This window comes from Gymnodraco acuticeps, unplaced genomic scaffold (assembly GCF_902827175.1).
Source record: "Gymnodraco acuticeps unplaced genomic scaffold, fGymAcu1.1, whole genome shotgun sequence".
NCBI lineage: Eukaryota > Metazoa > Chordata > Actinopteri > Perciformes > Bathydraconidae > Gymnodraco > Gymnodraco acuticeps.
The window spans coordinates 6,247,760-6,265,634 of record NW_022990295.1 but is presented as its reverse complement, the minus strand read 5'-3'; the positions used below and the strand labels follow the sequence as shown (position 1 = coordinate 6,265,634).

The 17,875-nt window shown below is 39.8% G+C and overlaps 1 protein-coding gene across 1 annotated transcript; it reads right to left on the bottom strand.

Moving 5' to 3' along the window:
• Positions 1–7,757: 7,757 nt before the first annotated feature.
• otx2b (orthodenticle homeobox 2b) lies at positions 7,758–12,818 on the bottom strand. Its single transcript, XM_034221884.1, has 4 exons — positions 12,566–12,818; positions 10,352–10,560; positions 9,652–9,803; positions 7,758–9,287 (listed from the first exon to the last, which is right to left on the bottom strand). Exons 2-4 carry the CDS (start codon positions 10,446–10,448, stop codon positions 8,664–8,666), a joined length of 873 nt encoding a protein of 290 aa, XP_034077775.1. The 5' UTR covers positions 10,449–10,560; positions 12,566–12,818; the 3' UTR covers positions 7,758–8,663.
• Positions 12,819–17,875: the final 5,057 nt, after the last annotated feature.

The window sequence follows — 17,875 nt, the reverse complement described above, 5'->3', positions numbered from 1 at the left end:
ATACTTTTATAACAGTTACAAATTCTGCTATTAAGACACATCTACCTCCACTGACTGTCGACATGTGTCTTAAAGTGGGTTATTTTTCAGATGTTATCATTTATATTTAGAAGCACAGTCTGACATCTAATAGAGTTCATTAAGAGGTCACATAGGCTTGATTAAAAACGGTTAATACATCACTGCAGCAGCACACTGGCCAGGGAACTGATGGAGCAGCTAATCATTATTGTTTGAACTGATTCATATTGATCAGTGAAGCGATATGACGGAGCAAGGGCAGCAGCAAGGAATGACCTTTGTTATATATATATATATATATATATAGTAGTACATGGAGTTCAAGTTGTCATTTGACATGTATTACGGAGGCCAGAAAACAATGTTTTGACCTAGAATAGTAAATGTTCAACTTCAGATTTGGAGCAGAACATTTACATTTTTCCATAGAGGACCGAAAGGATTTGAGGTGTTTTATCATTTACTCAGAACATTACAATAACTCTCAAGTGTACCTCTGCTCACTCCAATATGAAGTTCATTAGGAGCAGAAGTTGAGCTGTCAATATTTACTACAATGTATTCAATTGTAGACCTAATTTAGTGATAATAGATGCAATTGTCTTTTTCACACACAATTGCACACACAACTTACATTCTTTGTCTCATGCCCGCTTGTCTGGCAAGGGACCTCAGGTTAGACACACACACACACACACACACACACACACACACACACACACACACACACACACACACACACACAACAGATGCCCCCTGACGCTCATTCTCATAAAGCGGGCACGTGATCGACGGCCCCAAGTCCGCAGGCCTGCCAGCCTCATGGCATTGTGTTCCCCTTGGGCGGGCAGCCGGCGTCCCTAAATACCCCTTTGTTTTGGGTGGGATAACAAAGCGGTGACCACGCCGCTGGTGTGGCACGCGCACAGCCACTCATCCCCCTGGTCTGTGACCTAAACAGGTGGATAGGAGGGATGGGCTGGTTGTGGCTAGGGGGGCGAAGAGGGGGGAGGGAGGGGGAGGGGAGAGAAGAGGCTGCATCTGTCCCCACACTCAACGTCTCCTTGGGTCAGCCACTGCCCCATATGCTCTCAGGAGAGAGGGAGGCACGCATGCAAACCCAGACTAACAGGTGGAGGGGGGAAAGGGGGATTAAGAGAGGTACAATTGATCAGAGAGGGATAGGGGGATTTTGAAACTGTCAAATTAGCTGTATAAAAAGAAAGAGGGAGATTTGGCTATCCTCGGAAGATTTCACTTAGAGGAGATTCTTAACCCGTTAAGCCATATTAAATGTTTGGCCTGCATTATGAGGAGCACATTTTGTCTCTGCCTTAGGCCATGTTGGCTCACTCCTGAGCGTCATCTCTTCAACAACTGTTGCTGTGTTTATGCAGGTGGCTTTGTTTTTAAGCCAGAAACCAATTTGTACTGAACAATGTGGTACTTTCTTAATAGCATAGTATTAAGTTGGGTTATATGCACTCGAGTTGCATCTATTTATTATGTGTTGTGTCTGTTTGGACCATCAGATGTTCATGCAATTAGTTTTATATAAATGGAAACACAACATTCACGTATAGTCATAGAGACATACAGTAAGACTGCTCCACAGACAAAGTATGCACCTCACACTAGAACCACAAGTACACACAATGTCAAATAAATCCTTGTATACTAAGAGGCGTTAGACTTTTCATGGCATAGACTCATAACCGGATGCACACAGGTGGAAGTAATAACATTAACGAAGGCTTAGATGTACACCTAGACCCTGCACCCCTCATTAATGTTATTAATTACACCTGTGCTGTTCCTGCTGTTTCAAGTCATTACATCTGTCATCATAAAGATTTTGTATTCATTTGAAGTTGTCCCTGTTCCATACTGTAGGCTTATTCTAACAGGAGTTTTGAAGACCCTTTAACATCATGCGTTCCCACTGAAAAGGCAACACAATTGGATTGAGATTTGAGTTGTTTCTGGTAGAAAATCTAAAGTGCTGTCGATGTTTTGTTTCTCCAAGTTGAACTCTTCTAGAACTTGTGTGATAGAGACGCTTTCATGTATTCAAGGGACGTTGGATGAAGGCATACACTTGCATACCGGGATTTCGAAGGGCTTAGCTTCTGTGCGATGACACCCTGAAACAGTTCATTGATGTATAACACTCAATGAAATATTGAAATAAGAAAAAACAGATTCCGTCTTTGGGCTGATTTGCCTCGCCTCACTCTTTGCACTGCAGTCTCACTAAAACTGTCCATCTAGGCGGGGGTCTCCAAGCTCTAATCTGTTGCATGCAGTTAATTAATTTGTGGTTCCTACTATAGGCCCACTGTCCCACAAGAGACTGGTGTTTACAGGAGATTAAGAGATAAAGTGATTGTTAGAGGTGTGAATCATCAGTGAGGCCTCATCAATGCACCTGTGGTAATCGTTGTACGGAGAGAAGAGGGTCTTTCCCTTGTAGTACCGTGTGGCTTAAGGAACCCTGTGTACTTATTAAAACATGTTATAAAACTAAACATTGTTGTAATGATGGATTACACAAAGAAGTTTGCTAATTAATTCAGTGACTTTGCTGAATTCACGGGGCCAAGGATTAAAGTGAAATGAGTAAATTATATTATTACACTTTTTCTCTTTTCTAGCTGTTTTTGATTTACCGTGTAGCCTGTGGTGAGAATACTGGCAGAATGGAGAGAATTTGGCTCCGTTCACCATGAAGTCATTACATTTGTAAGCTATTTGTGATCAAAAGGTGTGTTTGAGGCCATTAACTATGGAGTTTGATCATGGTTTACATGCAATGTCAAATGTCAGCTGTTCCTGCTATTTCTCCCAATTTCTGTTGAAAGTAAGCATTAAACTGTAGAGAATATCAAAAGCTTCCTATGTAAATGTTGTTAAATACCACGACTGGAGTTTATTATATATGCTGCATTGTTTCTTACTCACATTTGATGCCCAAAATCCTCACTTTGCTTCAACCCAGCTGGATTTCCGGTGGGATTACAGAGGGTTACGTCAATCAGTGCTTTGACTCAGATCACACGCCCTCATAGTGTACATTTTATGCAGAAATATTTTGAACTTGAATCCAAACAGAAGCTTGGTTAAAATGTATTGGTTATTTCTGGATAACCAATACATTAAAAGGCCACAAGATGTGGTTGACATTTCAGAAAAAGCAAACTTAACCTTATGTTGAGGATTTCTTTGTCGATGGATGTGTCTTGAGCTTTAAACATGCTTTTTTTTCCCATTCATTTTTCACTGTAGAATCAAACCCTTTTTATTATACAGCAGGCAGAAGTGTTTCTTGGTATGACATGTATAAAAGAAAGTAACAAAACGATAATGAGAACCGCCCAATCGCACCCAATTGCTTGAAAACCTATTGTGGTTCCATTTAATAAGTCTGTTTGAGCTCTAGGCATATCAATGAGCATTAGTCATCATTTGGGGGCAATTGTACTTGTAATATTTGAGCACTTTACTCTTTACCATCCCATTGTGTATGACATCACCATTAAGAGAAAAGCATAATCCACTGTGAAAATATTTCCATTTGTCTCAAAAAGGAGATTTTTATAAATGTCGGGGAGAATTGAATCCAAGCAGTTTGAAAGACCTTTCAGGCTTTAACAACTTCACAACTTAATGTCAACATTCTAATGTTGACATCCTGAAAAACAATGCTTATCAATCATACATTTAGTGACTGACTTTTTGTTTTAACATATATCATATTGCAAAAAAAGTAGATTTTTATAAAACATACAAATTGACCTCTTTAGTACTAACTAGGTGAGCTTTAACTATTAACTTGGTCCATAATAATGTGTTTTTTAACATATGCTGAGATCTGCTAATCTTCTTATGGCTTTTCAGTTCCCCTGAATATAGCTTAACAAAATATGCTTCAGTAATGGCTGGTTATATCCTCATCCATCGCCCTCCTCCCACCTACTATAACTTGAAATAGGCCATCAAGTGGCTAATGAACTGATAAGCCCTCTGTGTCCTGTGGGGCTTATGAACATCATAAGCCAAATGTTTAGGCATATTTGGTAAGACTGCTTTTTAAAAGAGCACTTATGCGGGCAAAGGGCCCTGCTGAAAAAAAGTCTCTACAGTTGCAACAGTATGATAATGTGTTTTAATAAATCACTGCAGGTTATGGAGGAAACTGTAAAATATTTAGAGTTTTTTTATTTATCTCTTCCGTGCGGTGCTGCAGGAAGAATGTGTGGCCCTTTGCTTCGTCAGACCTCCAGCTAGTCAAGCTGTTAGTATCATTATCAGTTTTGAATCTCTGTAAATCCATGGATTTGTGTGAGCAGTCTGAGAAATTAAAATAACATGCTTTTTACTGCGCTTACTTCAAATCTCTTTAGACTTCATTTTTTAAAACATCTAAATCTGTTATTATGTAGGCTACACAAACCCCTTTTAATTTAATCTTTGACAAGATTATCAAATTCATTGATGATGTCACAAACTTAAATAATTTCCGAAAAATGTCGACTAAGCCTGGATAAACACTTTCAAGGGGATACTGCTGGATTAGCTTAAAACATATTTATTTATGTTTTATTAGTTGTTGGCTCATTTTTCCACATCATTTTGTCATTGCTTTATTTTATTTGATCAATACAATATCTTGCAAAAATTACACATATACTTCATTTATCATGCACCCCACCATGCAGGCTATCAGATGTAAAGGCAATGTGGTAATTTGAAGCTTAATTTATGTGATAGTGGATTTAGAGCCCTAAATTAAGTTATACAATTTTAACAAACTATGCCACATCAGTTTTTAATCTCTTTCTTACTTTTCTTTCTGTATAATTACATTTTTTCTTCCCTTTTCCAATAGGCTACTTATGTTTTCATAAAAGTCACGGAGAGTTAAACAGCAGAAGTGTATATTGATTACTTATTCAAACACCTGCAGAATTTTGCAGGAAAAACCTTGAGGCAATCTCCCAATCACAACAATAATACACTGATTTATTTATTATAGTTTGTAAATAAAATACATTTTTCAACCTGGTCTCATTTCATTTTTTAACTGGGGATCAGAGCAAATACTGGGTGAACAATCCCCCGTTACCCCTGCAGGCGTTGCGGCCTCAGCCTCGAACTGTGATCAGGCGGATGGTTGGCGGAGGGTTACTCGTGTTTGTGGCCGACCGGACTGCACTCAGGCCGGGGACAAGGGGCGCTGTGCAGCCCGCTCTTAGACAAAAACCAAGAGGGATTAATGCCGTGTCTGTTGGTCCCATATGCTCCTCAACGCTGCTTTGGTCTTGATTAAAACTCATTGTATGTATGAAGCATTGTGGAGGCCGGATGTCTAATCCTCCTCATGACTTTTGTGCACTTTGAAGACACGAGGCCCCAAGGTTACAATAACAAGCGGGCTGAAGCCATTGTGTTTCGCTTGATATTGGAAGTATCAGTGAGCATTGATTAGGGCCAAGGGAGTGCATTGTGAAACGTGGAAATGTTAAGTGACAGCGAGGGTGACTTTGTGTTACATCTACCAAGGGCCTTGCTTATCATTAAATAGTGTTTCAGTTAGTGAGTGATACTTACTCATATGACATTTGTGTGTGTGTGGGGGGCAGCTAATATTGGGAGGGTCATATTTAGTTTTTCTTCTTTTGGTGCAGTCTTCAAACTTTATTCTTTATTCTGCCTTTCAGTCACTTGATACATCTCTTTCGTTCGGAATAGCAGTGTTTCTACAGCTGACATTTAAATGTGACCCGGCAGCCTGAAGCACTTTGTTTCTTTCTTTAGTTGGAGCAGTCTGATGGAGGAGTTGTTGACACTGAGAGGAGACGCGTCTCATGAATATTCAGGCTTCCCTCAGCCTGCTCTATTGTTTCCAAGTTCAATTGTTGCATTGTTTATCTCCATAACGATGCATATGCGTGTTGCTAAACTTGCCGTTGTATTGTGGCGATATTATAATTGATTCTTGAATATTCTAGCGCTAAAATCGGCCTGTGTTATAAATTAAAGAAACATAGGCACCAGCATATAAACAGCTATTTCTGCTTCACCCTTGAATAAGTTATGGATACGGGCCATTGTGTGATTAAGTCTTTCAAAAGTACAATCAAACCCCGTAAAACACTCGCACACCTTTTTCTCTGTCCACGCAGGAGTGGAATCAAAGTCGCCTTCTCTTTAACGCTTCCATTATTTCAAGCAACGCTTTTAATTAGTGTGCTCCTTTAGCGGAGACTCCAATGAAAGAGAGATTATTGGCAATGTCAAGGATGCTAATTGATTGTTGGACTTCTAACAATTAGCCCACTGCCGAGCCATGTCGACTCATTACAGATCCCAGAGCCGCTCTGACTTTATTGTCTCCTGTCGTCAAGCTGACTGCACCGTTACTTTCAAGATGGAGCACAACAAAAAACTAATTACAAACAAAACCCCCTTTTAAAAATAATGAAGAAAAAAAAAGCAACTCCACATTTGTTTTAAGAACCTGTAACCTCTTCAATGTATTTACTGTGACGAGACATGTAAATAATAATCTCATCCCCAGTTTGCACCATGCAGGTGCACATTGTTTATAGTGCTGTAAAGCACTTTGAATCGCCACGTGCTGAAAAGTGCTATATAAATAAAATGGCCTTGCCTTGCCTTACTGTAAAGAGTCATTAAACAACCTAATAGTCCATTGAATAATTGAACTTTAATTCAGGTTAAAGCACACACTCTGTCTCTTTAATCAGAAACGTTATATGTTTAAGGGCTGAGTTACTGCATGTTTTTCCCTTGGATGACTTTATATTATTTTTACTTCACGACCCAGTTTCATATTTACATGTTACCTACACTGCCAACAACCAAAAAACCATCAGCAACACATAACTGCAGAGATTTGCACTTTTTCTTTTACTTTGTTACTCTTATATTCCTGATGATTTGAAGCTTTGCTGCAGTTTCAGATGCAGGCAACATGTATTCATAGCAAATTGGTTACTTGATAATTGAATAATGAAATAGCAACGTGTGTTGTCATGTTTTCTTGTCAGATGAAATATGAGGCTCCATATTAGAGGTCACATTTGGGGATCAGGCATGTAAACCCATGCGGTGAGCTTTGATTGGGGCCACTGCTGCCCTGCGCCCCAGAGAAACCCCCGCCGGTAAAATATTGGGATTAGCATCTCTTGGAGGCCGGGATTAAACACTGCTTTCTCAAACCGCACACTCTCTTTGTTGAGACTATTTGAATTGAATACCGGAAACTAACAAAGGAAACGCTGCACCTGAGCAGAGGCTGAACTGATAACCCATATTTCATTTTTATTATATATGTTTAAAATCAAAGAATGTTGTTACTTTTAAACCAAGTATCTCCCTCATTATATCATTTTGGTAATGATGCATGAGGAAAGAAAGTGTGGTTACCATTATTTATTTTCTTCATTACAATAATTGGATTTCCTTTTTTTATTTAGAAAGATCTGACTGAATCAAATTGTTTTTTTACTCGTTATTATTTTGTTTTCAGTGTTCATTTGTAATTGTAGTTTTCCCATTATCCATTGTAATCGTTGCTTGCTATAGAATATTTCTGTCACTCAAATAAACTGAATTGCTAACTTAAAGTGGGCTAACAATTTGTTCATAACATATTCCCCCTCTCTGCAGGATACACGCAGACACCACACATATGCACGCACACACAGATCGTCTCTTGATGAGAGAGTAAGCTCACAGGACCTTTATTCATGTCTTTTCAGCGGTGAGGTCTAACCATCGGAGCCAGTAAAGGATCCACAATCACCGTGTTGAGATCAATGGAAGGGAGCAAGTGTGGAGCTCTCTGCAACCGAGAGTCATTTCCAGTATGGCTAATCTTTGATTATTACTACCATGTTCTTGGGGAGTCTCTTCTCTCTTTGTGAGGCCGGCGATGTAACCATTAGCATCCTTCGGTGTTCAAAAAGTTAGAAATCTATTAAAATCACAGCAGAGAGTCTGGTGCGAGGGGGGGCTCACAAATTGCATACAATACAACAGATCACAGTTTCGAAGGCTAGCACAGATTAAAAAAAAACACATGTACCATTTATATAAGACACACACTGATTGTCTCTTAGAAACTACATAATGATTCTTATAAACACTTTTTTTCTTAAATAAAGTAGTGCACCCATGTCCACATCCGTGTCTCTGCCAGCAGCTCGGCAAAGTTGTGTAAAGGAGGTCACTTCACCAGGAGAATGAACTGGGGTTTGTTCTAGGATAAACATTAGTTCCGTGGCTGTGGTGTACTTTTATTTCAGAGTCCACTCTGTGTTGCCCTCAACAGGTGTTTTTACGCATAGAGGCACACACTGACAGACATGGATGAGGGGCTACAACCAGTGAATGATCAGGAGAAAAATCTCTTTGCCAGTGCTAAAATAAATTAAACCTCTCCTCTAGGAGGACCAAAGACCGTCATGCCGAAAACCCGAGGCCCCTGAGAGCCCTGCCTGGCCGAGCCCGGCTGACACTTTAACATGTCGGATGTGTTGTACAGAGGGAGGGCAGCGCCGTGTCTGATGTGATCGTCACTGTTTGTGCACTTTTTTGACAGCTGATTGCTCTGTTCACAGGACCTGGAATTTCCACGAGGAAGCTTGATCCTTATAATCCAAGCAATCGGCATTGAAGTTCAGCTTCCACGACGCCGCCTGGTCCTTATAATCCAAGCAGTCTGCTGTGGAGTTGAAGCCGATGCCGGACGTCCCGTAGCCCTGGGTGGAGAGGGACGCCGGGGACTGGTTCAGATGGCTTGTCACCGCGTTTGTGCTCATCGGACTGAGGGTTGAACCAGGGCCTGACAACTGGTGGTGCATGGGAGTGAGGTAAGAGCCACAGTCCATGCCGCTGAAGTAGGAGGTTGAGCCGGCGTAGCTCTGGCTGTAGCCCGAGGCCTGGGTGTAGGTCATGGGGTAAGACCTCTGCATGCAGGAGGAGGAGGTAGACAGGGGGTCTGCGAGCGGAGAGATGGACGCCGGGCTCCAGATGGACGCTGGGGCGGTGCTGGTGGGTATGGCGGGGACGGTGGTGGTGCTGGTGGGGGGCGTGAACTGCCCGCTGGCGCCGCTCTCCGGGCTCGCTTCTCTTGTTGGGGAACTTTTCTTTTTAGCTGGTCGCACCTTGTTCTGCCCCCCGTTCTGCTGCTGCTGCTGCTGCTGGCGACACTTTGCCCGTCGGTTCTTAAACCAGACCTGGAAGAGTCACACAATGACATGTTATTGCTGAGATATTGATTATAATGTAAACATATCTCAAACCCTACGTTGATAGCACATATATTATATATTTTGTATCCATGGAAAATAAATACCATTTCATGTATTTACTGTCAAAATCAAGATTTTTCTAGAATGTATCTAATTTAATTGTATCTGTGGACTGAAGGGAATCTGCGGTTAAGTGAAATGATCTCACCCCATGGCAAAAGTTTTCCACTTGATTTAAGGAAAACACAATATAAGCTTCTGACATTGTGTCAGTCACGCGTTAGCTAAAGTGTTTCTTGCTGTGCATTTATACAATATGTTGATGTAGGCTAATGTTCTGGGTAATCACCTGTACTCGGGACTCGGGTAGATTTATTTTCAGCGCCACCTCTTCGCGCATGAATATGTCCGGGTACCGAGTTTTGCCGAACAATGACTCCAAAATATCGAGTTGTGCGCGCGTAAAAGTAGTCCTCTCTCGTCTCTGCTTCCGTGGAGTTGCTGCAATAAAAATAAAAATGTTAATCATATGAAACATGACACAAACGGAAAGGCAGGTGACAATATTACAAAAATGTATCAAAGGCAAATCTGTAACAACATAAATTGTTGTCGTTTGCGTAAATACGCACGATCCCGTGAGACAGAACATTTTAACATTAAACGTACTTTAATATTATGTGCACATTTGATGCAGTTTAGGCAAAAGTCGAAGCACTTGGCTAGTAATTGTTTCGGAAGGCACATCTAAAAATAACATGTCACAGGAGAGGGGATTTATTTTCCTTTTAAGTTAAATACGTTTGCGCAAGGGGTTTGGTAACATTTTTTACAATCTATGTTTGTTTTCTTTAGAAATTATTCCAAGCAACTGGTCTGCATCCCCCACAATTTAGAGCTATTTTTTAGATTTCAAAGCCTGGAAGTGTTTCCTAATTACACTGTGTAACATTTCCACTCCAGTCGGCTACCTTTTTTTGTTGCTCCGAGCCATTTATGTTCTTTGATTACTATACTCCTTATTTATTATTCAAAAAGTGCAAACCCACCTGGATAGCCAACTGATGGATGCAAGAGGTCCATTCCGGAAGTTGTTAAACTGAGGCCATTGACTGTGTAAGGTGGTTGCTTTAGATACGACATCATGCTAATGTTTGTCTGAGGGCTGAAGTTGGAGAAAATCTTGAAAATGGATGGAGCTCTCGATATGTACTTGGTGTCCTCCTGTTGGCCGTGTGGTCCGTGTTACACCGGGCACCTGATCCAAAAAGGACATGAGAAGAAGACACCGATTAGGATGTACGTTGAGAAGAGATATTAGGTCTGTTGTTACACAAAAATAAGCCCTCTCCACATCCCCAACTGTCCTCTGGTCCTCAACCCCCCACACAAAAGGAACTCGCCGGCACTCTAATGGCACATAACTTAAAAGATAATGGCTCTTTTTTATATGAAGTACAATAAAAAGAGATATCGTCACTCGTTCAGGCGATTTAACTAAATATATTCTATTTTATTTTCAGGTTTTTCGGTTTATTTGGCGGTATTCTGTTCTCTGTTTGACACTCTTTTTCGTGTACAGTTCTGTTTAGAAATGTCAACTGAAAATCAATGGGAGTTATAGAAAACTAAACACCTAATTTATTTTACAACGAACAATCAATAATGATCATCAATTTAAAATGACCATCCCTTTAGGTATACTTTCTGCTGTGAAAATATCCTGAATTTAAAATGTGTTTTTTTTAAAAGCTTAGTTTGAATTTTTAGGGCAATTTAGATTGACTTTTTTTATTTATTTTTCACGAGATTATGAAGAAACATTTTTAATCCAGTTAAAAAGGCGTTCTCCTATAATACACGTAACCTTTAAAAAAAAATAAAAATAGAATTACATGAAGTTGATTGGTGAATGAGTGATTGCTGTCACTTCACTGACCCTCACCCGTTATCCCCTCTGCGCGTCTTGATTAGTTGATTTTTTTTCTCACAACATCCAACGGTTTTAACCCCCCATCCCAATCTGTCACACTTAAAACACACCCATCCACCAGACACACCCGCTCAATAATGATCACTCTGTCCAACAATTAATTATGATAAATGTTTCTGTTGATGAATTAACGAGATAATCCGAGAGGCATGAGTGGAGCTGCAGTTTGGTATCAATACAGCCCAAAGTGCTGCTAAAATAATGCTGCAAACCAACAATGGTGTTTAATTATAATCATACTTTTTTTTTTAGAATGACGTGAATACTCATAAGCACTTAACATGAAACATATGTTTACTCTGATTCTTTAAATTTTATAAATGTTAAAGTATATTTAAAATAAATGTAACCGAGCACAACTTGCAATTAAGGTGCATACAAACAGTCTATAACCAGATTGCGGTAAACACGGTTGAAATATATGAGATGTGACATGTTGGTTTTTGTTCTCCAATGACTCGTCTCTGGAGGCAGAGGAGAGCCAGCTCAGAGAAAGGCCGAAACATTTTTGTTCGATAGCAGCAGCCAGCAGGCCTACATTTTTTATTTTTAGTGCAGCTTTCTGCCTCAGCCCTTCCTCAAATATTCATTGAAGTGTTTCGTGTGAAAATGTTTGTTGAGGACAAATGTGCAGTTTGAAATTTTGAAGGGTTTATTATTTAGTGGAAACTTCGCCCACTAAATGCGGACTCGGTGTTCTCTGTAAGCTCTGCCTCCAGTCAGTGAGTGTGACATTTGTAAAATATAAACTCCAGGTATCACACCATTTAAATAAAACGGCAAAGGAATATTAGAAAAGTGTAGCATTTAATCGGTCACTTGATCGATTTCATTAGCAGATCATGTAACTTAATCAGTTTGCTTCTAAAATTATCGGATTTTCTGTGTTCTTTGTTTACATTTTCATCATCGATTTATGTTCATAAAGATTTTGTTGAGCAGACTTACTCAGTGCTCTGCTCAAATAAAAAGGCTGACTTAAAGAGACTTTAGCCCACATCTGCTGCAGCCTCACTGGCATTTTCTTTAAATGTTTTCGTGGATTTTAATTCATCACCACTCTTTTAAAGAAAACAATGCATATTTATTATATTAATAAACCTTTTAAATATGGTTTCTTCTTATTCATTTTACTTCATGCCATTCGAGATTCATTTTTGTGATATGTATAATAATGAATGTGGTAACGAACTAATGATAATTTAAAACAAAACAATAATAGCTATAATTTAACAATAACAGTACAATATACATACATTATAAAACTTACCCTGGTATCGACGACTGTGAAGTTCTTTGTCTACTTGGTTTCCTCCAGGAGAAATAATAAAACTCAGTGCAGAGAAATGACGTCCCGGCGCATAAAACACACAAAACCGAGCAGGAGCAGGAGCGGTGGTCTGGTTCAGGACACAGTGCGGATAAAAGTTAAATGTTGAGCGGCTGCATCAGGTCTGAGCGGAGCGACAGCTGCGTGTAGCCTTTAGGATGTGTTGGTGTGTTGTGAGTGAAGTGGTTTGAGTTGGATTTTGTACAAACTGCCAGCCAATGAGAGCCGCAGGACTGAGCTGAGGTCTGTCTCCGTCTCTCACACCGGTGGGGAGGAAGAGGATTTTTTCCCCTTTTTTTTCTCTCTGGGAACAAATGTCTCCAGCTACTTTTTTTTTTGACGCACAGTCCTCAGCCAATGGCAGCGAGAGGGCGACTGACAACATCGCCACCCCACCGCAGAGAGAGTACATTAATAATAAATAAACCTTATGCCGGTGCCGTATGTGTGGACTTTAAACCGAGAAAAAAAGTCACTTTAGTCACCTTTTTAGTAGGCCTACATTCAAAATAATAGCAGTGGAAGCATTGAACTGGAGGGACTTATATAAAGACTGAGTGGGTGATATATGCACTATTAAAGAGTTTCCTGAAAACATTATGTGGGCATACTAGTATACTAGTGGTGTGAATGCATATATGTTTATAATATATGTATCTGCATCACTGCAAAAGTCATCCAAAAATCTTCTTTCTTTTTTTTCAGATGTTTTAAATATGAAAAAAGTTTAATACAATCAAATAATATAAACGCATCTTAACATCGGGTTTCAAACAAAACAAATGTAATAGTTTTGATGTATAACAGAGTGTTCAAATAAATATGCGACAGAAAGCAGTCTCCTGGACTGAAGCAGCTCTCCTGTGAAGGCTGCACCGTCCTCTCACATTCCAGCGCGTCTCAAAAAAAGGGGATTTAGAGCGACTTATTTTCTTAAAACTGTCCTCCCATCTGCAGAGGCAGCCAGTCTGCTCCCATCAGCATGATACGGGCCTGCACCGTAATTCACCCACAATATTTACAGGGAGTTCCCACCGAGAGGCACTGAGTACCGAGCTCCTGCACCGGAGCTGCAGTGTGCACACACCCGGAGAAGAGGGGACATGTGGGGGGAAATAAAGTCCGGTTCTACTGATGGAGACTTTCACTTATTTTACCTGACACGCGTTCTGCTAAAAGATGTGGAAGAAGAAAACTGTGAAGGTAAGTCTGTTTTATTTTAAATGTGATTAATAAGAAAATGTATTTTTTTATTTGTGTATTCTTACATTGTTAACAATACTAATACTAATAATAATACTAATAATATTTTATTTTATTTATTTACAATCATTTATCATATTTCCTATTTACTAGAATGTGTACAAGCTGCAAGGGACAAATAGGCTTCCTCATGTCACTTGAATGTTGAACCTGCGTGCCCATCTCAAAATAATATGCCGAAGGTTTTTGTCACGGCTTGATAAATGTATCATCTTAAGAGGCTTTGCGGAACACCTACGCACACACTACACACAATCTCTCTCTCTCTCTCTCACACACACACACACTCCGCCTGCACGGACACACCCGCTCACTTCAGACAGATTTGAATATTGATTTAGATTTATAAACACAGGCAGACCGTGGGTTTTTATGAATCGTCATTTTGCTGCCTCTCTCTGTGGCTCTTGTGGAAGGCCAGAGTCAAAGGTGCAGTGAAGGCTGCTGGGAGCACTGGTTTCCACTCAGAGTTGTAGCTTCACACAAACTGCTACAAACATATTTGTCAACTTCACAAACTCGATGTCATCTCTTTTGACAGATTTCGATCAGAGGGAGCCGCCGAATGGATCATAATCCAGGATTTCTTTTAACAAGCAAACTGCAGAGGAAAAGTGTAGCTGTAGTCTGGCTGCTTGGAGGCGAGGGACTGCAACACATCCAGGTATCCAGTTTGCTTATTTTCGGTGTATTTTTGTTAACATGTATTTATGTTTTTACTGCCGAATAACATGTGCATTTTGTCATCTAATAGCATGAGTTAATTGATTCCATATGTTTATGTTAAAATGCATGCCAAATAAGATAACGTCTGGTGTTTTTTTATTATGTTTGGTCACAGTTGAGCCTTTCCAAAAAAGATGTGGTTACACACTCCACCTCACTACAAAAAACATCATGTTTAGCCCGGGATGTCAAGTTTAAATTAATAATATATAGACTTGTGCAAGTTGTGCTCTTTAAAAATGTTTGACTTTCACGCCTTAACACGTTGGGCCCATTGGGCGATCTAGAGTTCTGCAAAGCAATAATTAGCTTGGAGCTATAAACGGCTTTTCTTTTCAAAAAAGGAAAATAAATTGAATTTGCTCATATTCCGCAGTAGCTGCATGGTAATGTGCCTAACGCGAGACTTTCTAACTGCTGCGTGGAAAATCATGACGTGTGATGCAGTTATCTGCTGGATCTCACCGTTTAAATTGCTAAATAATTTATTTAAGTGTAAAGCCTGGCACTCCGCAGGGACTTTGTATCTTAAAAGGACGTTTAAAGGGAGAAGGAGTTAAACGCCTCTGGCGAGCAGCGCTCCCACTGACTCCCGGCTAATTGACGACGACGGCTTTTATCTCCGCCTCTGCTACGCAACCTGAGGGTGAGGAGGATTTCACCAGGCCTCCTCCAACCTGTGATTTCTACCAGTTAATGCGCAGCTTATTCATCTTTACCAATGCATTTACAGGCGTGAATGTGTGACCCTTGTTTAATAGCCTGATAGAAAAATCTTACTTCAAGATTGGATAATTACTGGGCATGCAGCCATTTCTCCCACTGATCTGTTCCTTATAGGCATACAAGTAGAATCAACACATTATAGGATAAATAAATGTATGTTTTTAAAATTAAATAGAACAAATATAAACACAGCAGCCTGAGGTTTTAAATGTTTGCTATTTTGCAAAATAAACCACATGTTGATTGTGAGTTGTGGGAATTTAAAACTGCATATTTACCACATGAATATACATCTGCTCAGCGTTCCTGTCCTCTGCGTTTTTCCCTCCTTGTTTGATATTCGCATGGCTGCATGTGAGGAATGTGTTGGTGGAATTCATTCTGAGCTTAAAAAAAGTGTCAAAAAAGGAATAAAATCAAGAAAGCCGTTTCATATAGAAATGGTGATACTCTTTGATGTCAAGGCAAAGATTTTCTTATGCAATTAAAATTTGTTTTTAATCATATTGTTATTTTTAATAAATAAATAAATATCCACAAGGGTCTGTTCACCTTCCATACGTTTTGAACTAATCTGAATTTACAGTTGTACACATTTTAGTGATTATTTTGAAAGTAAAAATTGACATATAGCAATGCATCATTTAAAACACATTAAATCTAGTAGCATGTGTATGGGTAGCAGTTATTAAAACCAATGAGGATATGATCCTTATTTAAACCTATAAGATAATTATTGTGGAAAGATATGAAGTGTGTGTGTGTGTGTGGTTGTGTGTGTGGGTGACAGAGAGAGAACGAGAGAGAGGAGCTGAAGTAGGATAATCACAAGCTGTATTTTAATTAGCCTGGCAGGTTTGATAGATACGTTGCCACTGCCACTGCTTCCTTGTAAAAAAAGGTGCACTCCGAGCGAGGAAGGTGTCTAAACAGATGGCTTTCCCCACACAGCCCTCTTATCACAAAGGAGCTAAACCTTTGTGTAATGTAACATGTAACTGACCCTAAAGGTCATCAAAACACATCCAGTCTCCTCCCCAGGGATTAAAGGGGGAGACACCCCATTCAGTGTCAGTTTGGGGAGAGTTTACTGACAGACAGACAGATTCACCATGCACCAACCTGCATCTGGGATTTTATCTCTTTACTCACAATTTTACAAATGTTGTTTTGGTTCAAAGCCCTTCTTCAAATGATTATTAAAAAAACCCTGTTGAATGAGTCTGTTCTTGTTTATTTCTGCTCTGTGCCGTAATAAAAAGGTGTACTCATTATAAAGTATTGGGTTTATTTTACTCACACATTGTCTTCGTGAATTCAAACGTGGTGTGCACGATAATGCCGGGGCTGTTTGTGTGTGTGTTTGCCAAGTTTGCACTCTCCATTAATATGACATGCCTTTTAATTAGTGCCATAATTGTTTGTGTTGTGTTTGTGCAGGAGTTCGCCAACAAACAAACGGATGCAATTAAACACACTCGCCTTCAGATCATCAATGAGGACGCAAAGTCAAGGCTGGAGGAAAAACCAACAAGGGCAAATGTAAGACGGGAGAAGACTCTGTTGCCTCAAGGTTAAACTGTGTTAAGAGCCCAACATCACACACTCTGGAGGATTCTTGCTTCTTCTATTAACACACATCACCGGTGGATTTTTTACATTAAACATTCTTATTTTACAACCTTAAAAATTGATGTTATATTTTGGTGTCTTTGCTAGAAAAATATGTTTTCTCTGGTTCTTCTCTCCCACCACACTGTCCTGGAAGTAATAATACAAAAGTAATTAATACAAATAAAGACTATTATTGTCAAACCACTGCTGTCTTTCTCCCTCCTCTCTGCACCTCTGTTAGAGTAGCCTGTGTGCTGAGGTGTCTGCGTGGCGTGGTAAAACCTGCCCTGCAGACCGGACCTCTCAAGTCTTCAAAGGAGTAGGAACTCAATGTGGGGGATTTGTTCAGGCTTATTTGGTAACCTAGGATTTGAATTGGATTCTGGGAGGCATTCATAACACATTTGAAAATGTTACATTGTGTGATTTTGTGTGTAATCCCCATAATAATTTTCGAAATGGTCACAGCACTTGCACAACTGTGACTATTCATGATTTATCAAATGGTTTTCTTGTCTTGCCTCTCGGGTGAGGTGTGTGTTGCCGGCATATAACGGCACGATCTCTGCCGCTAGTTATGAGAGCTGGTGAAGAGACAATTCCTACGTTTTACTCTTTCTCTCAACATTGCTTTTTCAATTTTATATGACCTGAATATGTGATAGGGTCAGCCACTGTGCCTCCAGGGATTCTTGCAGACCCCCTAACAGCACTGGAGCATTACAACCTCTAGTGGATTATACCTCCCTGGTAGGAGGGTTAGTGCACACACTCATACACACTCTGAGGATACAGTTTATTAAACTCTGTGTATATTTGATCAAAGCCACAGTCATAGATTATTAAATCTGTCCTCTTTTCTCCATCATACATTGTAACCGGCTTCATACTTTCATTAATGCAGTTAAATACAAAAACGTG

Coding starts and splice junctions, on each gene's coding strand:
- otx2b (XM_034221884.1), bottom strand. CDS start 10,448: ATGATGTCGTATCTAAAGCAACCACCTTACACAGTCAATGGCCTCAGT. Junction 9,804..10,351: donor TCCATCAGTTGGCTATCCAG/GTGGGTTTGCAC, acceptor TTTTTATTGCAG/CAACTCCACGGAAGCAGAGA. Junction 9,288..9,651: donor TACCCGAGTCCCGAGTACAG/GTGATTACCCAG, acceptor TGACTCTTCCAG/GTCTGGTTTAAGAACCGACG.